Source organism: Zosterops lateralis, assembly GCF_965231275.1.
Source record: "Zosterops lateralis genome assembly, chromosome: Z".
NCBI lineage: Eukaryota > Metazoa > Chordata > Aves > Passeriformes > Zosteropidae > Zosterops > Zosterops lateralis.
In genome coordinates, this window is record NC_139800.1 from 13,042,397 (window position 1) to 13,068,698 (window position 26,302).

General features: G+C 35.7%; 1 protein-coding gene across 1 annotated transcript in view; it reads right to left on the reverse strand.

Annotated features, from left to right (window-relative positions):
* The window catches only part of MTREX (Mtr4 exosome RNA helicase), a 41,275-nt gene that overhangs the window by 4,694 nt on the left and 10,279 nt on the right, over positions 1-26,302 (reverse strand). The window contains exons 13-23 of the mRNA XM_083883213.1: positions 25,660-25,770; positions 24,902-25,003; positions 23,422-23,547; positions 11,454-11,604; positions 9,602-9,774; positions 9,250-9,318; positions 5,202-5,330; positions 4,134-4,244; positions 3,626-3,814; positions 2,501-2,664; positions 1,158-1,263 (exon numbers count right to left, since the gene is read on the reverse strand). Of these exons, the coding sequence (XP_083739339.1) occupies positions 1,158-1,263; positions 2,501-2,664; positions 3,626-3,814; positions 4,134-4,244; positions 5,202-5,330; positions 9,250-9,318; positions 9,602-9,774; positions 11,454-11,604; positions 23,422-23,547; positions 24,902-25,003; positions 25,660-25,770 (1,431 nt within the window). The remainder of the gene's footprint in view (positions 1-1,157; positions 1,264-2,500; positions 2,665-3,625; positions 3,815-4,133; positions 4,245-5,201; positions 5,331-9,249; positions 9,319-9,601; positions 9,775-11,453; positions 11,605-23,421; positions 23,548-24,901; positions 25,004-25,659; positions 25,771-26,302) is intronic.

Below are 26,302 nucleotides of genomic sequence, written 5' to 3' on the forward strand. Positions count from 1 at the left end.
TAAATGCAAAACCAGAAGTTCAATGTGTGATACTGCCATCTTAAATTATTCCAGTAACTTCTCAAACCTATTACCAAACACTAAAATTACTGAATTCCCCAAATGTTTGTTCCTCAAACTGAATCAGAAAACGAAATCTTTCTGTACAGTATACCAACATTATGAAAAGCAGCACCTGCTTTCTGGATACTTCCAAAATTCCCATAAAGCTGTATTATACTTTTGAACTGACAAATGAGCTGCCATTAACTTCTTTTATAGTGACAAGCTTTTCTTTAAGAACACAAAATGTTTTTAATAACTTAAGCATCAGTGGCAATACATGAAAACATGGCTTCTCAAAATACAGGAATATCTTTCTGCCCTAGCTGTTTAGACTCAAGTACTATTGTTGAGTGAATCCCAATATTCTAATTAACAATGGCTTAACTCAGTTTCCATTCTACTAACAAATGGAATGTGTTAGCATCTGCTGCTAATGGTTTTTTTCCATATTTAAAATCCACCTGAGTGATACATCTTGCTAGCTACTTGCAAAAATATTTCATATGAAGTTTACTAATTTTCTGGGGTGATACTAACCTTGTGTAGAGCTTGCAGGTGGGAAAACAGTAACATCTATTATTAAATGCCCATGCTTTTGTTTTTAAAAATGTACGGTCTGATTTTATCAGCCTTTTTGGTATCAATTCCACATGGTACTGCCATTTTGATCAGTGGTCAAGGGCACTGACCATGTAAAGTAACAGACACATCTAAGAATTAAATATATGCTCACCCCAGAGTGTAGGGTGCAGTTATTGTTGAGCATCTTATTGAGTTAATCATTCTACATTTTAAATTATATGGAGGGGTGTACGTGCATAAACAGCAGCACATATGCTAAGAATCTACTGATACTGCTTCACTGCAAGAGAAAGACTGCAATTCAACACAGCCTTTGGCATGTTGCTCATAAGGGAAGAGACTTTAGCACTGAAGCTGAAATGTTTTCACTAAGTTCAATGTCAAACACCTTAGGAACTGATAAAAAATGTGCAATGTCTCATACTGTTATGACGAATTTTTGCAACTGAATTAAAAAGAGCATTGTTAGAAGACAGGAATGAATGAAGACAGGAATTCAATAGAATTCCTGAACTGAAGAAGTAACTCACATTCTCTTGAAACACGAAACAGCTGAGAAGTGCAGTTGCCTGTTCCGCAGTCAAGTCATTGAAGAGACCATTGAACATCATTTCTGTCAGGAGTAGTTCATCAGCACTAAAATAAAGAAAAGGAAGCTTAGAGGAAAGACTTACCATTATGCAATTTTTAAATGAAGAACTATTAATCTGTTTTGTGAGGTAACTGGATATGGATAAAAACAGCAGCATCCTAATTTTACTGTCAGAGACGCCAAAATACACATACACACAAAAAAATTAGCCTTTTAAGGGGTATAGAAATGAATAAGAGACTGCAACAATATTTTTAAAGAAACTAAAAGCACTTATTGTACTACAATAAAACTCTCTTGACAGATCACACAAGTTAGTTAGTATGAATAGTTGATTTAGTCAGTTTCTATCAGACAGAATATCAAGAGATCAGAATGAACCAGGGAGTTAGGCAACTTACAAAAAGGATTAAAACTAGTGCTGCTGCTGCTTTGAAAAGATTCAACTGGGTATTTCCAAAATATTGAAGAAAGGAACAAAGTTCCTTTAATTTACTTGAAGAATAAAGACTTAAAATTTATAAAAGTAAGTGCATGATGTGGATACAAAATCCAAACATACTTACTTGAATAAAACAAGTATTTTATTTGGTAAGGCCAAACCTGTATTTTTAGAGTTTATAAAAAATGCATAGGATGGGGGAAAAAACAAAGCATACTTTTTTTGAAAGAGATGTGTAACTCAAACAGTTCCAAACAGGAAGTAGATAAAATTCTGATTCATTTTGCAGGGCAAATAGCTATCAAACACAAACTGATAGCAGCTTTCAAAACTTACCTGTAAGACAAGGAATATAGCAGATATACACCTGATAAATATATTACAGTAAAATGCATAGGAATCTTCACAGATTCCTATGGAAGCAGTTTTGCTCTATTCCCAACCTGTCCGTGGCTTGGCAACTGCTGACAATCATTGCTACACTCATTTGTGAGTGACTGTACCAACAGTCCTGGTTCAACATCAACCATCAAGATGTTCCCTTCATGCAGTGTACGACATTAAATGAAAATACACGCTATTACCTAAGCCAGGCACAAAAATAGCCATTGTTTTGGCATTTTCATGTACACATTTTAATTTTAAAATCAATTGTATTTTGTCCTTAAGTTGCTACCTCTATTTATCCTGCTTTAATCAGTATACTACCTTTATTACACAGAACACGGCCTCTGAAGAACCCTTTTTCTAAAGGTCTCAAAACTTTAAAGTATTAATTTTAGCAAGGACAATAAAGTGTATATCCACAACAATGAACAGTTTGCACAGAAGCCAATTACCTGCTGATTTCACAAGCAACCCGTCCTTTCATCTCAATCACATCTGAAGACGTGGCAAACCCCAGTCTTCTCAAAACACGCTTGCGGCATTTGAGCTCGTCCATTTGCAGGACAGTTCTGGCTTTCTTCAATTCGCGCTTTGCTACTTTAATATCCATAGCAATCTGGGAGGCAGAAGGAGAGGAATTACACCTTGCTGGTTTAATAGATGAAACTGTTTTAAAGACCTTGTTTAATTTAATTTACATGAAAGCCTTAGAACAATGGTATATGAACATGCTACCTGACCAGTTGACTTGCCTAAGTCTTCTAAGAGGAAGGTTTAGAACAAATTTAATAATAACAATAGTAAAATAATTCGGCTCCATTTACCCACTGAAACCTCTGGTAATCCTGAGAAGTAAAGCTATTTACCCACAGTGGGAAACAAACCAAACCAGCTCATACTAGAAAGACAAAGAAGTGATTCTCTGTTGAGAAATGAGTGCTCATCTTCTGAGACCCAGTCTAAGTCTTGGCTAACCAATTATTCAATGAAATGTAAGCCAAAGACATTATTTTCTGCTATCAGAACTTCTCCAGTGGCTTGCCTCTCTTCTGTGAAGGTTCCTGGAGAAACTGTTTTCTCAAGCAGCAGAGGAACATGAGAGCTGGTTTCATGCACAACTGATTTCAGTCTAAGAGTGTACAACTCTATACAAAATAAATGCATTGCTTCCAGGCTGAGATCTGCTTAGGAAGCAGCAGCACAATGATTTCTCTGGTACACTCCTCAAGCTAATAAGCCCCATCAATTCAACTCAGGTTTGGACAAATATATTAATAATTATCAATTATCTATGAAGACTTTTCCTATGCTGGACTGTGCTATGTCTATTCAGCGAAAAAAAAAAAACCCTATAGCCTTCTAATTCCTGAAAAATTTCCTCTGAAGTCTTCTTTGCAGACATACTTTGTGTCTGTACCAGGGAAGGGCATGCCACCAACTCAGCCATTTTGTTAGTGAGATTCAGTAATTTTAAAAGGGTTGATTTGGGCTTTGCAAATAAAAAGAAAAGCAAGAAAGAAGACAAACTCCCTCCCCCCTCTGCAGCTAAACATGAATAATTTTATTTGTATCTTTACCTGCGCTTTTTTTTCACAAAGTTTGTATATGTTTTCCAAGTTTGGATCATTGTGAAGAGGATGTGAATACATCCTATGCTCAAATGCCTCTATTTTTTGGATTACTTTTTTCAACCCTTGGTCTTTGATGCCCATGTCATCAATAGGGTCTAGTAAAGGCACTCCATCAGGAAATCGTTTCTGTACTTCCTAAAATGATGAAAAAAGATTTTTTTTAGGATTAGTAACAGTAAAATAAACTATATTTTACAAATGAGCTGGCATAACTATAGAGACACAGGAGGCTGCAATATAAGTTATGTCATGTTTCAGCAGTTGTCAAGATCAGTTTAAAACAACTTGACAAGGAGAAACAATTCACATACATTGTGCCTTCCAACCCCTTTAAAGAATAAGGCTGAAGATGTGACAGAAACTTTACACAAAATTATTTAGAACAAGTTGCCTTCGGTTCAAGAGTACATCACCCATCAGAGCAGAGTGCCTTACACAGCCTAGTGGAACTTACCTGTACAGATTTCAACACACTTTGCCTATTATCAATAGGCCTCAAGTCTTTTGGAATGTAGAGTCGGACACTGCTGATAGCTGAGACCAGATGCACCAGGACGGGAACAACCTATCGAAGAGAGTGCAGTAACTCACAAATCAGTAAAAAACATGCTTCTTGTTACTGGTGCATAGGAAAACATTTTCAAGGGAAAAGGAAAACTTCATGCTCAAGGATGTATACTGGGTAAAGGAGTATGAGAAAGCAGGAAAATGTAGCTAATGACCTGAAGTTTTCATAAAGAAGAGCAGTGATTATCCAAATGGAAAAATTCTGAATGCAGTTACATCTGGAGAAAGACTACAACTGAAAACAAACCAACAGCTTTTCTAATACCTTGCGTCTCACCTGCTGGAACATCTCTTCTGATCCAAACCAGACAAAGTATGGTCATATACTTAACTAAGAATGCTACTAGCAGAGAACATCAAGCCAGAAAAATACATCTCCCTAAGTATGAAAACCATCATGACACCACAAAGAATCAATATTGCATTAAATTCCAAGGTTTAAATGAAGTTTCTGAGAAAAAACCTGCAGACTAATTAAACTGCCTCTGATCTGAAAATTGCAACTGTTTGTCTTGACATAGGGTTTCAAATTGAAGACTTTAAATAATGCAAACATTAATTTTATACAGTTTTGCGAAGCTGTTCAGAGATAGTGGAGTCACCACCCCTGCAAGTGTTCAAGAAACAACTGGATTTGGTACTTTGTGCTATGATTTAGGTGACATGCTGGTGTGCAAGGGTTGGACTCAATGATCTTGAAAATCTTCTCCAGCCTTAGTAATTTTAAGAAATAAAAAAGGAACTCTATTCCCAGAGACAAGATACTGCTAAAAAATAGCATTTGTCAAAACGTACTACTAAAAATATATTACTTTAATTTATTAAGAAGGCAGAGTTAGGTGTATAGATTCTCTCTTCCTTAAATTCATCAGTCCCTCTTTTATCATAGTTTGCAAATGGCTTGGAAAAAAGGTTTTGAGAAAGGAACTTCTCAGAATAAACACATGTAACAAACCTGCATCTCTCCTCTCTCATCAGGTCTGGCTGGCTTGGCAGACTCAGTAGCAGAGTTTTTCAAACTGTCTTTGCTGCAGTGCAGGAGCACTTCGACTACATACAATGGGTCCAATTCACCGGAATTTGGCTGTTGAGGATACAGAAAAAGAGCAGGTCTGTAGCAGTTAATTTAAAATACAAGGAGGAATTAATGAAAAATGCATGATTTATCCAATATCATAAAGGCATGAAATTAGCTATGTCTCTTGCAGAGCACCAGCTCAGTGTTGCAGTACATTCTGAAAACACACTGTAGTGCACTGATTAGAAGATCTCTCCCACAAAAAAAAAACACTGAAAATTACCCTCCCCATCCTTCCTTGCCAGAGTAGCCTAAACTCTGCTTGAAGCTTTAGGTGCAACTGCATTTTCTTCTATAGCCTTCTTGAAGTAAGCCAATACGTTTTAAAACTGAAATGCGTATTTGCATCATGCCGGCATTATTGAATTTTGCATTTGAAAAAAAAAAACAAAAAACAAACAAGGTTTCCAGGTTCAAGTTTTCATGCAAAACAAAGACCACAGAAAAATCTTTCAAGCATAACAGCCTGTATCTGTGGCAAGTGGAAAGCTGCAGCTGAAATCTTGCAGGCTGCATCTTTACGCACCCTAAACTGCACCTGTAACAGCTGACACTGATTTTAAGAACAAAAACATGTAGATGTGGTGATTAAAGACTACTGTTCACAAGGCCATAACCTTCTTTAAACACTGCTTTAAAAAAGGCTGGCAATAGTTATTTGACTGGATCAATATGCACTAGGGTTGCTCAAATACACTTAGAACTTCGAACAGAACTAAGTTATAGGCCTGACACAAAAGGCAGACATCATCTTTTAAAATACCACATGTAAACTTTTTGCTTCCAAATACAAGAGAAAAAGAAAACATTCTTTTCAAACTCTAACCTTAACTCGGTTCATTTTTACTGGGCAATATTTTTCATTAGAAATCTTCAACATGCTATTTTATTTCCTTGCATGCCAACTAGCATTTTCAAGATTCTCAGAAATGCTATGAGAAACTGCCTTCATAAACTGAAGAGAAAAACAGAGTGATCCTGTTGTACAAGCTAAATTATTTCTTAAAGAAATGCCAATTACTTTCTGAGGAAGAAACCGTTCCTCTGAACTTGATCCTACATTTGCAGAAAGCACTCACAGGAGATGCAAACCACTGCCCCTCTCTGAATTAGAATTTTAAAATACCCACATGTACCAGATCAGTATCCAGCCAAAGGCAGGGAAGGCATAATGCTGACTTGAGCGAAATAGAGATGAAGTTGCACAAGTGTGTTACAGAAAATACTAGAATTGGAGATGTCTAGAAAATTGTGAGAGGAAAAATATTTCTACTTGTGTTTGTATTGTAAACTTATTAATAAAGCAGGAGTATAAAAATTATTAATATCTGCTAATATTACTTTCTTAAGTTTACATACACCAGCAGCTTTTAGACAATGCTGAATAGACATGACTCAATCTAAAACTGATTTTTGAATCTGTACAAACCTTGAACAGCAACAGAGATGTTTCTATATGCAAGAATAAAAGTAGACTAGAATCCTTAAAACACTTGTTAGCCACAGACTTCACTGTCATATCAAGTTCAAATGATTCTTTAGTTCATGCTGCATCAATTCACATATTTCAAAGGACAAAATTAAACCCTTTTTGGCAGAGTACTGCAAGAGTAGTTGAATTCTTAGGATTTTAGATCTGGCCTGAAACATCTCTTATTTTACGTGCCTGGAAACCAAATGAAGTAAGAAAGATGATCATACCCAGGAACCAAGAAGGATAGCACAAGTCACAAATTCAGAGTCCCAAATTAGTAACATCAAACTTATGGAAAACTCAATGACCACAACACAGCACTAAAGGAGGTGTTTATGTAGTAAACATTATAAATATACAAGGATTATAATAATCTAAACAGGGAAGACAGAATTGCTGCATCTCAAATTTTGGTATCAATAATTTCTAAGAGACAAAAATTTCATGTCTAGAATCGGGATCAGATAATATTGACTATCAACAGCACAACAGTATCACTAATACTTCTGGCACAATCCAGTGGAAATATAGTTTCTCACTCAAAAATATTTGGGTTTTTTATGAATTTTAAAGGACAGTTATTTTGCTGCCTACTGTAACGTAGAATGTATAGCAAGATACATTGAGATAAATGCTATTCTGAACAACAGTAGACAGGAAAGTGCTATTTGCATTGACAGTTCTGTGGACACTGATTTGTGAAATTATGATGGAAAAGCATATACACATAATAAATAACAAACATAACTGACATGACTTATGCATTTACTTTCACAGTGCAAAGAGTAAGGAGTATTATGTGAAATATAACCATAAATTATTATTATTAATTACATAGATTGCTCATTAGAAACAGGATTTAATTAGAAGCTATGATATAGCAAAGAAAAGTTTCCAACTAAATTAGTAATATAAACTGAATTCAATATAACTCCTAAAAGCAAATCCAAAAAACTGTTCAGCTTAGAAGTGGATGAAGGTTTAAAGATGCAGCATAAATAATATTTTTCCAGTATTAAGTAAGTATACTTGCATATTTTAAATAGTAATAGGCAATGACATCTGTGTCTCAGGACAAAAATGCACTGAATAGACACTAATATGGGTAAACAACAACTTCTCAAAGTAATTTGCTTTGCCCCTGTTCATAGAAACTAGTTATTTTCATACTGACTTTAAGAGCTACATTGCTTCAAGTTTGTTCCTTAATTGTCATTCTTTCCACACACCCAGAAGGAAAAATTCAATCCAGCTGCTAGAATGACTTAATGAAAAAAGTGCTGCTGGAGCCACATCCATCTCTTGCAAAACAGACCATCATTTCAAAGGTATTATTCAAACCCAAAGGTTTATACAACGGTGAGGCAGGGCAGATAGGGAAGGCAAATATATATGTGAGTAAAATATGACACAGATGGAAGTACTGCCTCCAAATGACACAGAAGTTGGCAATTTTACAAAGAAAGCTGGGACAATGGGGCAATCTGGTTTATTACTTGTGTGTCTCTATGAGAAAAGCAATCTACAAGCAAAGATTTAAGCAAAAGCAGTAAGATAGTAAGTTTTTCTTTCTCCTTTCCTCTTTAATGGATATATATTAGAAAAGTACCAAAAAGATGCCACAATGAACAGGCACCACCAGAACTCGAAAAAGACAACTTTGCATTTAGACCTAGCAAATAAAGCCAATGCTCTCCTGATAAAATTATACCAAAAACACTACCACACAAAAATACAGTTTTAACTTAGGTTTTCAGAGCAGAGTAGCTGGTCAAAACATTTCTGAAAGGAAAACCAACACATCATCTAAAGGTTATGCAGAGACCAACTATAAAAATGCATTTCTGAAAGTCTGGCTTATATTGCATCACTGCCCTCTGTATTTTCTTCCAAGTGTCCTCAGATCCATTTCTATTGTTTTGCTCCCTTTGTATTTTAATTTTCCAACTCTATGGCAACATCTCAGAGGACAAGCAATTCCACGTCTCACACACTAATTTAGGACTCAAGGCCCATTTTGCCAGTTTAAGATAACGTTCTTCACAGAGCTAAATGTCAGTCTCCCACTGTTCTCAGCCTTCACCTAAGGCTTCTATTGATTTTCTGAGAGAAAACAAGACAGTATCTTTCTCATCAACAGCTTCAATTAGCAATGGCAATGTCTCAGAAACAACTTAGTTTGGAACATTTTCAGCGCCATGTACAAGCAAACACTTCCTCTACAAATATGTTAAAAGTTAAAAATTGAACACAAGACTTGGAGTTTTCGCCACCTTCTATAGCCTTATTTTTTTACACCTTCACTTCAGGAAGTTCAGAGCTTTTTGCAAATTCGGGGTAAAAGGAATTTTTTTGGCCTTTGAGAACTATAAAGGAATAGGAGTTTTGTCTTATTTTCAGAAAAAAACAGTCAAGTATATGTTTTGATAATGGAGAAAATGTGTATTTTACCTTAACATTGGATTTCTTAGAGAAATTAACAACCACACCCCATCCGTAGTCATCACCTTCATTCTTCACCTGGAAATATTACAGGATATTATAATGTTAACATATATAACATCCTAGCAAGCACAGCTTTTTATACTTTTGATATTTACAACAGCAGTTACAGACTACTATTCATCATGAAAACCGTATTTCTTTTAAAGCATTATTGAATGCTTAGCAGAGAAACACAAGTCAAAAGTGGTGCTTAGTGTGATTCATGTTATTCTTCAACATGGTAAACTGGCAGACACAAATGAACCTTGCAAATTTCACAAACAGGTAGAAATGGAAAACAAAAGAAAAATCGAACTACCTTTACCAGTCTTCCTGGCTGTAGAAAGGGCAAGCAGTACTTTGGTTTGTGAATATACTCTTCAATATCTTTACCCAGTTTTGCAAGCTGCTGGCGGATTCTGTAATATATCACCACATTTTCTTCATTGGGAATGACAATTTTGTTGTATTGTGCTTCCAAATTATTGACTCCTATAATGAAAAGTAAAATCTCATGGCTTCACACAGATTGAGGAATCAGTGTTTCACTTTCAGATCTCCATGACCAATATTTTGTGACCACTTTTAGTACTAATTTTTTACTTACAATAACTCAATCTTTGGAAAGATAAAAATCTCTAAGTTTATCCACTGAATTATATTTATAGAGAATTACTGATCTAGGTTTGCACAGAAGTCACATTAAAACTTGCAATAATTTTGTAGAAAAGTCATTCAATGTCTTTTATTTGCTTTTTATCACCTACAAAAATAAGATTGCTCAAAGACATCTTCTAGAAAGATGTGTTCCAACAAGAGGGGAGCTGTTAGTATATGTTCTTAGTAACTTGTTTTAGGCTCTGAGTTATCAGTTGAAAATCAGTATTTTCTTCCTCCAATATTTTTATACCTTATTTAGGCAAATCCGTTTTTTATTGTAAGCAGCAAGATTAATTCTCTCATTCTGGTAATACAAGCAGCAAACAAAAACAAAGATTATAAAAAAACCCTCTTTTTCCTCTCTACCAACTCATCCTCTTGTGTGCTGTTTTTGAAGGGTCATAAGTGGCCTGGAAATCCCACTTTATTGGGACCTGAGAGACAACTCAGGGAAGTGCTCCTTATTTTTACCTGCCAATTTTTAAACGAAATAAGCCATCCATTCATACTTATGGCATACTTTCCTCTTTAGTCTAAGTAACCAATTTTCTCCTTTGTGTTTTTAATTGCAACTGAAGTGATTACAAAATTCTAATGCCCAATATGGTGCCTAAACTGAAGCTGTCCAAGAACTATGAAAAATGTTCTTCAGCTCCATTTTTCTATTAAACAGCAATGCTGGAATGCCAGAGTAAAGATCTAGGCATGCCAATTGGAACATGGAAATAAAGGAAGGAAATAAATACTATATTTAACTACTACTACACCAGCAAACTTACAGAAAGGTAACTGAAACCCTCCCTCTGCGTGACTATCAAAGCTACATGCACATACAGACCTTCTCCCTTAACATTCAATTAACAAACAGATAAACTGCTCAATAATTATAATTATCTCTCATGTTCTCATGATTCTCCTGGATTAAGTTTTGAAAGAGGCCTCACTGTCAAACACTGGCTGAAATCTCCAGACACTGACTTTGACTCAGGAAAACTTACTATTCAAAGACCATGGCTCAAAATGCAGTTACTTGGTGGAGTGCAAGTAACATTCCAGATCTCTCTGATTTTTTCTTTGCATTATAATTAAATATTTCTTACCTACACTACTCTGAGTGTAGTGCACTTAAGTTCTTTTCACAGCTTGTACTGAGATATTAAAAGATGGAAGACTTCGCTCCCCTAAGATTTTTCTTCCCTGCATCTCAAATGAGCCATGGGAATTTTTAAACTGTTTTTCCTTCTTCCCACCCTATAGTTTAGCAATGTGACAACCATTCTTGTCTGATTCACAGAGGAAAGCTCTCTTCATAAACTGACAGTGCATATCAGGTCCTAAGAACAAGAGGAAATTACTGCAGCTATAACACAGCTACACATGGTGCATGGCAACTGTTGGCAGGGAAGACAAAAACCGCACAGGTAAAAACTCCTGTGAAAATAATAAAGTCTAACTACTGAATCTCACTATGTATTGTACTTACTCTCATGAGAATGTGCAGCAATACTTACTTTCCACTATTTCTGGAATAGTTCTGTAATGTTGGAACTGATAGAATGATTTTTCTAACATATATTCAGGGTTAATTTCCTCTACCCGAAGTAAGTTCAGTACCATGTTGTACGTCAGGTGGAAAGCGCTGTTTAAGGGATCAGCTGAACCCTGAAAAAGATAGAAAAACATTTTCCATTTGAAAAAAATATTAATTGCAGCATACATAATACATTGGATAAATCATGATATAGTATTTCATATGAGGAGCTGTTCGATGAATTGCACAACTTGTCTTGAATTTAGATTACATATTGCATAAAATCCTAAACAATTTTATTATGCTGAACATGTGAAAGTATTTGTACTGTATAGATACTTATCACAGCTAGGATATTAAAAATTATACTTGAATGAAAAGTCCAGGTAAAAAATTTAGATGTTTCCTGTAGTTTACACTTTGGATTCCATTATTTTAACCTTAATGTAAGAGTTACTTAACTATTTAAAGCAATCCCATATTTTAACACTGAAAAAAACCTCCAAGTTTTAAGACTCATTTGCAAGTCTTAAGACCTACTGATTACATTTGTATCTAGGGAGTTTTGTTCAAAAAAAAAGCAATCTGAAAATTCTTTAACTTGAATTATGTCTCATTATAAAATTAATGTAATTTGCAGGTAGCTTGAGAGAAGTTGTGAACTCTCCTCTGGACGTCGTCCTGGGCAACCCGCTCCAGATGATCCTGATAGAGCCGTGGTTTTGGAAAAGATGATCTCCACAGGTCCCTTACAACCCCCACCACTCCGGGAAGTTGATTTTTTTTTTTTTTTTTAAACAATGTAGAATGTACAGGTATTTTGACTAATTTGACTAACCTAAAAATTTGACTGACCTAAGAAGAAAAGAAGCTGAGAAAGCATTGCAGGGAACCATCACCTTCTTTACCCATTCTTATTTTTTAAGAATGTCTATTATTTTCTTCTGTCAAAAAGGGGTACTGGACTAACTAAATGCATCTTTGGTGGGGTTCATCACTGGCTGTCACTATGTTCTACCCAAAAGGACAACCTTGTTATCATAGAGAAGCAAATATTTAATTGATATAGACTAAAACCACCAGTTAAGTTATTCAAAGAACAAATGAAACACTTCAACAGTGTCCAAAGAAGATCCAGAAGAGCTCAAGACACAGGCTCTCCAAGCAAGGGCAGGCCTGAGAAAATGTCTCTCATTTAAATGTCTGCACAGAAGGCCATCCTGCCACACCAAATTGCTGAAATCAGAGAGAGAGATCCAACAGTTCTGAATGCCCACCTGCAGTGCACAACCTTTCATCCAAGCAGCACTGGTATCAAAGGAACAGGTACTGACAGTCCTTCAGAAAGGATACAAGGGAAATTCAGGAGTTATGAAGTAGAAAACTACAATTTGTGAGTGACTAAAGGAGTGGAAAACAGAAGCAACGGACAGCTGGACAGAATGCAGAATGGCAACAAAAAGCTTTTTATAAAACCAAGACAGATCTCACAAATATTTCAGAGTTCTTCAAAGGTGTTAGCAAGTACATGGGTTATCATACCTCCTTGATTCCTGAAATGCTTATGACACCATACTCTCCTCCAACAATCATAATTTAGTGTTTAAGGAATTTTTTAAAATTAAACTCTTGTGAATTACTAAACAGAAAACATGCAATTTTGGTGTTTCACAAAACAAAATTTCCCAGAGACTCAAAGAAGGCTGGACTTAAAAGAAATGTAAAAAAAGGCAAAGATAGAAAAAGAGGAAGGTCTACTAGAAATTGTACCAGATGTCTGAAGCCAAACAACACATGACAAGTAATAAAATGGAAAGTGAAATCTAATATGAAAGTATAATAAAAGACAATGGGCAATAGTTTGCAATGGTCTTCTTGTACTTATCATTCTTTTAAAATAATATATATATGAAATAAAAGAGATTTACTGAACAAGAACTGTCATTTCAACAAGGCCTATGAGTTAATTTAGTCATGATTAGGCATTTTAAAAAACTAAAATGTAACAAGAAAATAAGGATGTTTCAGGATATATTTTTCACGCAACAATGATTGTTGAAGTTCCATATATGTCTATCAGATATTTCAGAAGCTCAGAAATGCTGACACTACAAAACATGCAACTATGCACCTTTTTTAAGCTCAAAAATTCCTTTGCCTAAATCTAATTATATCTTCTTGCACTAATTTATTTGCTTTTCTCTATTAGCAGAGATATTTCCTTGCCATACCTAATTTAAAAAAATCACTGGCTATTTTAAAAATGTTTGTAATTTATGTTTATTTAAAATGTTTATTGTTTATATATGCAAATGCTGAAATTCAAATCCAGTGGTTTTCCAGATCAAGCTAAGTTCACTAGACTTTAAATGACAATATTACAATACATACATTCTTCTTTCAATTTTAAAGGTATACTGTCAGGAATTTAGACATTTAGATCCTACATCCGCTGAGGCAGTTTGAATCTAAAACTCCTTCACATGTGCATGATTTAAGAATACTGTAACCCTATTTGCTTTAAGTGAGGCAGAGCTTTATGAGATTACCTTACAAATGCTAGAATCCTATTCACTGCCTGATTATTTTGTCTCAGAAAAGAACACAGCTGTTACAGAAAAGCCTTTGGCATATGCAAAACATATGAATACATGCAAAACAAGTTTTGAATAAATCATGTTCCAAATTTTTTGCTTCCCCTGGCTACTCATTCAGTCATTCTAGATTACATCTGAGTGGATCATAAATACACATCTATGTTTTCACCTCAGTGATGCATCTCAAAGCAGAACACATGTAAATTAGACCATGAAATGTGTATTTAAAATAACAATGTCACTTCTGAAATCACCACAGATGGGTTTCTACTAACAGAAATGTGTCACTAATTACAACATCAACAGCTAAGCTTTGGTGCTCAAGTTTCTACAGATGCCTCTGATTTTATATATCAAATAAAGATGACAGAACTACTGTTGCTGATGCTAACCAACATGTATCATAGCTTTTTTTAGGTCTGATAAAAGGATTATGTATGTACCAACCTTCTGCTCATTTTTCTAAATATATTATTTATTCTAGGAAAGAGAAATTACCACTCCCAAAAAATCTTGCCTCTCTATAGCAACAAATACCATTTAAAGAATGGCATTTCATAAAGAAAGGCACAGCAATTATGCCAGTGTCAGCTAACAGTGGTCCAATTCTTTCCTACTGCACTGTCTACTGCTCTAGTCAGGCACCAGCGCAAGAAGCTGGAATACACTCACCAGCTGGCTACAGGCACTAGAGATCTGGCAAAAAGCTGCCACGTGACTGCTCTGATCACAGTATGTAACAAATTCTCTTTCCATTCCTGACATCTTGGAGGGAAAACCTTCATTATGTGCTTGCAAGATTATAAACTATTTCAAAGAATAGAGCTGTGTCACACTTCCACTTAAATGTGATCATTAAGTGAGAAAACGAGGAACTTCATACAACAGTAATATATACACAGAACACGCCAAGAAAGACCCAAAAAATTCCTGCAGATTCACTTTAAAGATCTTTCCTTAAATCAGCAGAGTTCGACTGTGAAGGAGCAATTTAGAAACAAAAGAAAAAAAAACTCAACCATTTCAGAGATTATATAAGCTGACTTACTTGAAAGGCAATGTTTGCGCCAGTTGCTGATGTGGTAATTTTTATTTTAAACACATGATCAGCATTTTACAATTTGAAAATATGATCATTCTATTAAGACATAGCAGTTAAAATACAAATCCTGTTTTGGCAGAAACGGTGAATTTTTCCTGTTCCATCATCTTATACAAACATTTTTCTCCAAGTTGCAAAACTCCTGACTTCTCAGTGCTCTCTAAGCAATACATTTGAAATCAAGAGTTTTGGGAAGCTTATTTTGTCTGAAAACTAAAACTGCTACTTCTTCAAATGAAATACGACCACACCAGCTCTACTGTATCACAGCACAGCCCTCAGCACAGCCAGCAAGTCCAGCAGCATGCGTTAGTCTTTTCCTACTACTCCAGGGTTTCAGTAGACTCATACCTAACAAGGAGCAATCACCTACCTGTATGCCCTTGCTACATTTACTTAGCAGCAACATCCAGATTTTGCAGCTGCATTAGAAAACCTTATCCCAAAATACAGTTGTTCTTTTGTACTAAGTACACTCAAGGCATGAGTAGCCAATCAGCCTTTTATGGCGAATATCAAAGATGGCCATTTTTACTGAAGAGACAGTCAGTGCTTACCTAAAGTCACCTCTCAGATACAAATGGGGGAGAGAAGCAAATAACAGAAGGGGAGGGAAGATAGGATATATTACTGACAGAAAAATGGAAAACGTAGGCTTTTCCTTCCTAACTTACTTCCAAAAACTTTTCACAGTATAAAGTGATCAACTATGATGGACTTTGCTCATTGCCAAGATATAATAAGACATAAATCAGTTTTAACCTACATTTTCTCCATGATGGTTTGCTCTTCTTGAAACCCCTTTGTCTGCTCAACCCTTTTGCCACTGGCTTCCAGACAGGTTGGTTTACTTACTTAAAAATACTTTGAAGCACTTTAGTTCATTCTCTACCATGCCAAAATACATCAACTTTCTCTTCTAGGCTACACCATCACCTGCCTCAATATCTCTAAATCTATACCTTTGTCTCTGTAGAAAAAGCATCAGAGTAGAGAAAGGAAGAACCACCAATCACTCAATGCAGAAGTTCAAGCAAAACCCTGCCTTTATATGAGCCGCAAAAAGAGTTGATGAGAAAGACTGCCTTGAACAGGCATCGAGAAGTCATTTTCAAATATGTGCTGCATCCATGACTCACTGCTGTTGAAGAATTACCATTCCAGTCCTCCAGCCTTTCTGCAAGTAATCCTGCCTCTCATTCCTGCAGGGAGGACACTCTCCCTCACCTCAGAAATCTAACAAGACTGAAGCAAGAGGTTTTTTTTTTCTGAATAGCTTTTAGAAAGCATAGTATCTTTGCAAGCTTTTCTATCCCTCTGGCTGACAATTGCCTGGATACATGAGAACAGTCTGCATATATCAACTAAAGTTCTCAGAAATGAAGGATCCCATTTGTACTTGCAACCACTTCCCAAAAAGTCTTAGGTTAACTTAACAGAAGCACCCTTTCAAGTTTTCCAAGATTTGGGTTAATAGATGTATGCAAAGAATGACTGGATTAAGCTGATAATGTTAAAAATCAGGAACATAACCATAAACAATTCACTACAGAAATAATTTAGTCAAAAGCTAAAAAATGTAAGAGAATCTGAAAACCACAGCTGCTATACAGTGTTCCCTGTGCAAGTGCCAATAATTTCAGAGCAGATCTTCTTCTTGGCACTACCAAACAATCCAACAGGGGATTCTGTATTTAGTGGTATGAGAATTTCTTGCCCACAAAAACTAGAAAGATAAGAAAAAGACTGGGATGAGGAAGATTGGTGAATGGAATTGGTACAAAAAGTATTTTTCCTTTTTTTTTAATTTCTGTTAAGATTTGGAAGCCTTGTCTAACTAGAGATGTGATAACTGTCATTGCTGCATAATGGCATGTAGTGTTGAGCAAGACATACATGTGGTAAGGGTTACTCCCTCTGCTCTCTCTTACAGCAGGAGAAATATATTTACATTTTTAAATCTGTTCCCATGAAGAGAGAGTAACGAATTCTGCACATAACTTTCTTGCTCCTCAGTCTGTCACGGGAACATCAAATGGCAAATACTGTCTAAAACTAATTTGCAAAGCAACAATAAAGTATCTTTCATATTGATGAAAGGAGATACAATATAGGATATAAATTACACCATTTTGGTCCACTGACAGTTTTATTAAGTAACAGCTTATCAGTATTTCTAGAAATAAACTGAATCAATGTTTCCAGAAAGGAAATAACAAAACACTTTACAAAAAGAGCAACGAATAGAATGATAATAATTAAAAGACACTTCCCTTTTGTTTGTCATAAGGGGAAAATAAGTAGACTTAGCTGTCTGTAAGTCATCATTACAAATTTCTATTAAAACTCTCATTAAATAAAAAGGCAAATGACTGCTTGATATGTCTGCAAGACACAAACACGTCTTGTGAAAAAACAACATGCTTTTTTTCAGGTATCAATAATAAAATAACCACATGAATATTCAATGCTCTCAGAAACATAAAAAAACCCCATGCAGTTACACTGATAGCAGAATTACCCTGAGCTACATTAGCACAACTCCAAAACCAATTAAAAAGCCTCTTCTATGAGGTTGTTTTTAACAGACAATGGTAAACTGCTATTTTAAGCACGAATTTATTACCAATCTGACTTACTGCTTTGCCCCAAGACCAGTTAGTCCAGCACAAACAGAATCCACTGTGGGTGGCAAAACAGTGTTTCAGCAGGCTTTGCTGATGAAAACACCTCAGGCTGGGGTTCAAAAAATGCTCTAGTTGTAACAGGAGACTTGAAAACAATGTAACCCTGTTTCTCTCGCCTGTAAATACTACCTTCTCAAGTTAGTTCTGAATGATGTAAATTCTCAACCATTTATCCTCTCTAATACAGTAGGCTACTATTGCAGCCATCATTACCTCAGGCTCGTAACTCCGAGTTCTGGTCTTCTTGTTTTTGGAAAAAACAAATGGTATCTTTATCTTCAAGAAGATGCTAGCTGACATCCTCAACAGATTTGCTGCTATAGTTATCAGGACAGAGATGTATTTATTTTATGATACTTTACAATTTCAGTAAATATGTAGTATGTTTTAACTTAAAGGAAGAGTGTGCTATAGCAAAGAATATCTACTTCCATAAAACGTTAACATAAAAATAAATTTTAAAAAGTACCTTTGTTTTCTGTTCATCTCAAACCTACCCTTTTTGTTTTAAGAATAAGAAGGCAAAGAAAAAGATCTAGCTCAGCCAAAATGCATTCGAATTCATAGTGATGAGTTTACCAAAGTAAATTTTCCAAAAATCTGGAGGAAAACTGCTTTCCACAGACTGAAATAAAACTTGAAGTATTTTGTGGTACTAAAGCAGCAACCACAATCAATAAGTAAAACGCTTAGTACTGCAGGCTCTTGAAAATCCTGAGGAGAAGTTCAAGAGTGACAAACCATTTCCCACACCATTTGATGCACCCCATTTTCCTACATTTTGATTGCAGACATCAGCAAGAACAGCTATTTGCTGTTCTCTTCCATCTGCTGGCTCAAGTAACTATATACAAAACAGTGACCCTGCTCACAAAGGTTGTGATTATCCATTTCTCTGATCTCTGTGATTTCATGCTAGACCCTTGTTGACCTCAAGGCGATTTTAAAATAAGGTTAGAAGTTAAGTACCTTCCTGAATCAGAGCCTGGAAAATTCCTGCAATGCATGCTTCATAAGGATAAAAAAAGGTTGGCAGTTTACAGTAAAAACAATTATTTCACATTAAAATTATTTTTACCTAAATATGTTTTTATAAAGTACCCAAAATACATGCTTCATTGTGATTCTCATCTATGTAACAACTTTAGAAGAATATTTTACTGTCCTGAAACCACTGTTGACAATCTGTTATTTTAGATTTTGCAATGTCTTTTATAACAAGTATTATGGCCAACCTCCAGCTGAAGTATTTCTCTTCTGATGTAGGATTTGGTAAATTTCTCAACTCCTGAGGCTTTTTTTCCCCCCCTAGAAGGAACTTCTGAGTCAAACCAAAGTACTGTACTGTAATTAAGATGGCATGCTAAGCTGATGTTTGCAGAGGAAACTATTGAACTGTCTGAATTGCTGTCATGGTACAGTAAAACAATTTAAGAATTAAAATGAAATGCAAGGAGACGTCTCATAGCAGCATACAGGCCAAATAAGGCCAGTACAGCCAGCTCTATAAAATGAAGGCCCTGCCAAGGAATGAGATGTAGCTAGTGGAGTATCTCCTACAGCTTGGCATTGGGGCACTTCATGTTTCATAGGCAAAACACAAGAAAGCATATTGATGTATTTTTTTACTGTGGCAGACAAATGCATTCCTGTATCAGAAATAGTGGAGCCAGCAGGAATGGGGAAAAGGATTGGCACTGATGAGGTCACACCTCAAGAGTCCTGTGACTCTCCAGAGTCCCCTCAGAAGGGGCACTTCTGAACCCCTCACTACAAAAAAGGATTTTAGAGTGCTGCACCATGTCCAGAGAAGGACAACAAGGCTCATGAAACATCTAGAGTTCATGTCTTCTGAGGAACACCTGAGGGAGCTGGGGATGTTTATCCTGGAAAAGCGGAGGCTCAGGGGAATCTCACTGCCGTCTACAACTGCCTGAAAAGAGCTTGTCAGTAACGTGGGCTCCAGTATCTTCTACTGCGCTTACAGGGAGAAGACCTAAGAAAATGGCCTTAAACTTGAGACAGGGCATATTCAGATTAGATATCAGAAACCATTTTTTTCTGGTTAGAGTGGTCATGCACTGGAACAGCTTGCCCAGGGAGGTGGTGGAGTCACCATCCCTTGGAGGTGTTTTAGAGGTGTCTATATCTGGGTAATGTGGTTTAGGGCTTGCACTGGTAAATGCTGGGTTGACAGTTGGACTTGGTGACCTAAAGGGTCTCTTCCAACCTTGACGATTCTGTGTTTTCTTTGAATTTTTCAGTCCATCTATCTTCTCTTGTGATGGAGTAAGTAGATGCAAAGCACTGACCGGCTCAAACTCAAAGTTCAAAAACTGACTGACATAGCACATTCTCTTTCAGAGTACAACCATCCATTCTGCTAACATAATTAGCTCAAGGGCTTTGTCTTTTAAGAGACATAACAAATTACCACTGTTGAGTAACTCAACTCTCTCTGTAGGAATACATCCTTGTAGCATGGCCAAGTTCCATCTGGAGAGATGCTGCACTGGTTTCAAAGGCTATCTAGCATCAAGAACAAGCTTTATACTCCCTACCTAAACTAACGCAATATGGCTGAAGATTTTAAGTAAGGAAACAAACAAAAAAAAAAAGTCCAACCAAATACTTTTTAGCATCACGCAAACATACAATTAAAATCTACCATCTTCAGAAAGCTGCCCCAATAGTCTTGTAAGCATTTAAGTTTACAGAGTCATGCAAGTCACCAGTTTACTAAATATTCAGTGGTCAAGTAAATGCTAAGGATAAACAAAGAAACCTAGTTACACTGCAGAAGACAAATGTGCATTACTGAGTCTAAGAAATGTTTACAAAACTCCCTTGTAAGAAGGCCAACTAGGAATGGAATGCTGAATGTAAGTCTGGAGTACTGTACACAATGTTGCAATGAGCAGTGCCACAGCCAAGCAGCACAGCTGCAGCAACGCTGCTGGTACCAATATGCTCAAAGCTCTCACCCCACTGACCGTGGCCAGAGGCAGCTGACAACACCATTCCTAGATGTTTTCCTCTAGTGTTCAGGAAATGCTTTGGATCAGACACCCCTTAGGGCTCAAGAGCTATGACAAAAATGTTCTATGTAAATGTTCTATCATTCTCAATAAGGCTAATTTATTTCTTCTGGAGTTTTTCCTATCAATTTTTAGCTTATTCTGAGAGCAGAATGCTGCCACTAGGGACAACCATGATCCTACTACCGAAAAATATTGTAACTAAGGAAAATCTAACTGAGACATACTTAATGATGACTATGAATTGTAAAAATAGTAGGAACTTTAGTCTGTATTGATTTCCTTGGTCTGTTTGATGTGGAGTTTCCTCTAGATGCTTTGTATTTAAGAGGGAAAATAAGAAGGGTGTTTTTTTGTGCTGTACTGCTAATTTCATAAAAGGTTACTTCTACTGCCTTTATAGGAATTGGCCAAATAGTTACAGAAGCTACAGAAACATCAATACCTTCATTTCAGCCACTTCTGATTATTTTCAGAAAAATCTAAAAGTCAATGTTTGCTCACAAGGGAAGTAGTGTCAAAAATCAATGAAATACATTAATTTATTTAGATGAATGGAGAAGAAGCAAGTTATAACATAGAAAGCAAAGGCCATTATTTTTCCTATTTATTTCCTTATCATTCAAAAAAGGGAAAAACCAAAGGTCTTGCAGTTTCAACGAAGGAAATAATTTTTATCATTTCCTTAAAATCTTGACAAAAACCCCAGAGGTAGTATCAAAAAGAAATAAGTGATCCACTACTTCTTTTTCTGCCTTAATTCAGTCAGATCGAGTTCTACAGTTCTCAAACTACTGACTTTTCAAACTTAAAAAAACTCCATCTTTTGAATGGGTGAGCTTATAAAGTACGTAAAAGTTACTCTCTTAAAGTATGAAGATAAATACTTGAAATACCATTTTTTTCTTAAGCTATTAACAATTATTTCATATAAGTTAACCTTTTTGGGGACCTTTTTATAAATACTATTTATAAGGATTCTCTTTTGCTTCTCTCATTTTATATATCCTGCTCTTTATTTTTCAACTGAGGAAGTACAAATGTGTAAAACCTTTTAAAAGTAAGTACGACACAAAATTACATCTGTTTTCTTAAACAGTCTTAAAAACTCACAAAAACCCAGTTAAAAAAAATTAGTCTTTATACATCTCAGAGATGTACACATGCATTAAGAATGCACATGAAGAAATAAATACATGTACACTCCACTGACAAAACACAAATCAAATCAAGACTAAAAAATTAACACGAAACATAATGCTACCATACCATGAAATATATTTTACTGATTTTCGGTTAGTTAACCATAATGCAGCATTAATGAAAAATCTGACTTTAAGAAGGTACATACTGCCTTCTTGAAGTATAAAAGGTACATGTAATGTACATATTTACAGATATATTATAGATTAAGAGGTAGCACTGACACACCAAGACACACAACAAAGAATCCACATCTGCATAATTAGCAGCAGCCATGTAGGTACCTTTCCCCTTGTTCTTAATTTGCCTGAAAAAACCCATTGGCATCTCCTTTCTTTTGGCAACAGCTACATGTCTTTTGCTAACATAACTTGATGCTGACTTGAGATGACCCCCACAATTTATACTAAGTCTAGTATTACTGTAAATGCTGTTTTAACACAAATGACCTGCTATTTGCTCCAAAGCTACAAGCTCCTAAATAGAGTGCAGTGTAACTCCCCAAGTTTTCAGTATTAGTGTGCGTGCACAATTAGTGTAAGTAGCCTAAGACGGGCAACTCTCACAATAGATTATTATATTTCTTTGTGGTTATTTTTGCCATGGAATTTAAATAGAAGTGTAATGAGTACGGTATTCCATATCCAAATTATAAAGCAAGATTATATTATATTATTATTAGTGTGATAATCTGTAACAATTCCCATTACAGTTCAGGGAAGTCCTGTAATTTAATGCCCGCCTCAACCATGAGTGATTATTTTAACCTCTTAATTTCCAAACATCAACATTTTCTGCAAGAACTGTCTTTTCTCCATAGCTGATTTTAGCACACTGACTGCGACATCACTCTTCTTTAGTGTATGTACCTCATTTTTGCATGATCTTCTCTGTCACACTAACAGTCCATTAACAAAGTTTTGTTTCATCACCAAGAACCAAGAATTTAGTAACTCTCGTGAAAGCTCAAACCTTTTCCTAATTCACCACAATCCTTAAACTGATGGCAGTCAGCAAGAAACAAACAGACTATTACAGTAGTAGTGCTATCACTAGGAAAACAGGATAGAGTTCTACTTCTTCTGCCTGATAGCCCTTTTATAGAATAAAGGTTAACACTACTTTTGTACAAGTAAGATCAGTCTTCTGACTTTGTTTCACAACAGAAACTATTATGAGAATCCACTGAAAGCTACTTTTAGGAGTTGTCATCTTCTACCTGCATGATGTCCTTGTCTAAGGCAAATAATTTTCCACACAGCATTATTCAAGTGAGCATAATCTTGCTGGGAAAATAGAAACCAAATAATGTCTCTCCTACCTTCAAAAGCTGCTTGCCAATTGTTGGACTCATTTTCTCATCCACCATAAGAATCACTATTCCTCTGTCATCCATACCTCGGCGTCCTGCACGACCTGACATTTGAATGTATTCACCTGAGGATATCTAAAATAAAATGAGAAATAGAAATTAACAAACATCAAGAAAATAGCAGGAACGCAAATGTGCTAATTACAATTGCACACTAAGTGACATGATGTATAAAAGTTAGCAAAGAAGAGTTATCTAATTTATCAAAGAGTTATCCAGATTGACTTTACTAGCCATAATTACCATGAAACAACAATATAAATCCATGACTATAAATAATGTAATTCAGCAGTAAAAGTTAAGTAATGCTCTTATAGCTCCATATCATGGTGCATCACTTTAATAAGCACAAAAACCATTTCACTAAGGTCTTTTATAATGGAAAACTGCTGACCATGGTGGAGAAATAATACATCAACAAACTGATAATGCCTCTCCACTCTTGTGAAGTAATGTATAGTTTCATTCAAATTATTCAATAGTCAAAATATTCAACTGATAGTTGCAAATGGAATATTTTTATGCCTTCTAACTGTGAAATGGAAGAGTTCACCAAGAACTGGGACATGGACAAAAGGCAGCTACAACTGGTTACCTATGTCTTAGGAAGTTCTATTAAAGGGGTTTTGTCATCTGTGGAACTGCATTCTCAACAACTCCCCAGGTTTCATTTTAGGGCAGATTTCAAAAGCTACTTAGGCAAACTGTGCTAAATAATTTCAGAAGTTCCACATATCTGCTATCTCAAAGGTAACCCATTCTTATACATATCTTACAGGCACACCATCAGAATGAAGAGTGAAACTGAACAGCCCAAACTAAGATTGAACAAATGTTTACTTCATAACACATAGGTCAAGTCACTTGTCCCGTTCACCATAACTTTCCACCTTTGGAGGATAAGCTGTGGCTCTTCTAAAGCTTTGCTGTGATGATTTGCAAGACCTCATTTTTGTCTTAGGTAAACCACATACCTGGTTTTAATGTCCAAAATTCTATAATTATGCAAAAAATTCTGCTGCAAGAAAATAATACTCTTCCAAGGTAAATGACCTCTTTTCTTGGGTCTGTCAAAATTAATTATCATTATGATAGGATATGAAGTCCATTTATTCTTTAGTTCACTGATACAGAACAAAAAATCTGGGTCTCACAGTTTTGGAAAAGGTGTGCAGAAGTTTTGGTCTAATCCATGTCTGCTGCTAACCTGTATTTGATTCCTTTTTGATGTATCTATTAAACAATCTCATGGATAAACGGAGGAACTTTGTCTTCAGAAATTTGTGTATTAACTATAAATGGATTAGACACAAAGATTTTTGAAAGAAAAGTATTTTCTACTACATTGACGTGAACACATCAAGAGTAAATTTAATCCTAATAAGGTTTAAATAATTCAGTTATTTGATAGAACCTCTTTATTACTTACCCATCGGAAATCCTTTCCATCAAATTTACTGGCACTTGTAAACAGCACAGTTCTGGCCGGCATATTAATTCCCATAGCAAAAGTCTCTGTTGCAAATAAGGCCTAAATAAACAGACTGAAGTTAAGCAAGCAAAATACAAAAAAGGATCCCAAGCAAACATGAAAATAGTCAAGAGATTGCTACACAAAACCTCTCTGGATTTTACATATCTGTGCAGTCAATACAGGGAACACAGGCAAATTCAGTACTTAAAAACTAGACCAAAACTTTCTTTCTGTCTTCCTTTACTTTTCCTGGGAAAGTACGAAAACTAAACAGATGGGACCACGTGAAAGACTCCAAAAGGAAACATAACAGAGTGCAAATCATATTAGTCAATAATAGTAATTAATTTCAATATTCAAGTTTGCAAGAAGAAAACAGGAGTTAGCTATCAAAAAAAAACCACCACAACTTTCACCCAAGGTTACATTTTTCTGAGTATTTGTCCTTAGAACAACCAACAGTCAGCTTGATAAATGTCCAGTCATTTATGGGAGTAAGATGTAACATAAAATAGTTAAAGAAAATATTTAAGTTAGACATTTTAAGTTCAAATACTTCTGAATAAAACCTGGAATACTTAAAACTACAGCTGCAATTGTGTAGATCTCCATTGTAATACTAGCATATGCCCTTGAGCTAAGGTGTACTTCTTGGATTTTCAGGATTACCGGCCATGTATTCACAACAAACTACAAATGGACATGAAACATACCTTTATCAGGCCCTCTGAGAAAAGGATTTCTATGGTTTCTTTTAAGATAGGAAGCAAGCCACCATGATGAATACCAATTCCTCGCTTCAGAAGGGGAAGCACGTGTTCAACCTGTGAAGAAACATACAAAAGACCAGCAAACAAATTTTAGCATTTGTTACTAAAAGTTGTACAGGAAGCCTCAACACTGCTCTTAGTGTTCTTGTAATTCACTATTTCCCAATTTAAAATAAAATAACTACCCCTTCAATCTTCTAATATTCTGCTTAGAAGCTTGTATTTTTCCACTGTAAAGATGGGAAAACATCACTGTGCTTGGTCATTATGCAATAAATTAGGTTGCAGACGCATCAATGCAACTTCTGAAAGCCTCAGCAATCAATAACTGCTAAGTGTATACTGGACTCCCACTTGAACTATTTCCAGATTGTTTTAACCCAAGTCTATTTCTTATAAATTCTGAGGTTTACTTAAAAACGTAATTGGAAAAAATAAAACAAGGGGTAGGAACTCCACTGTTAATTCTGACATATGTCAGCCATCTGCTGGAATTGCAACTGGAAGGAATCCTTGTCACCTCTGTCATAATGACAAGCAACAATGCAGGAGATACTAAAACCTGGGGAGGTGAATTTCATTATCC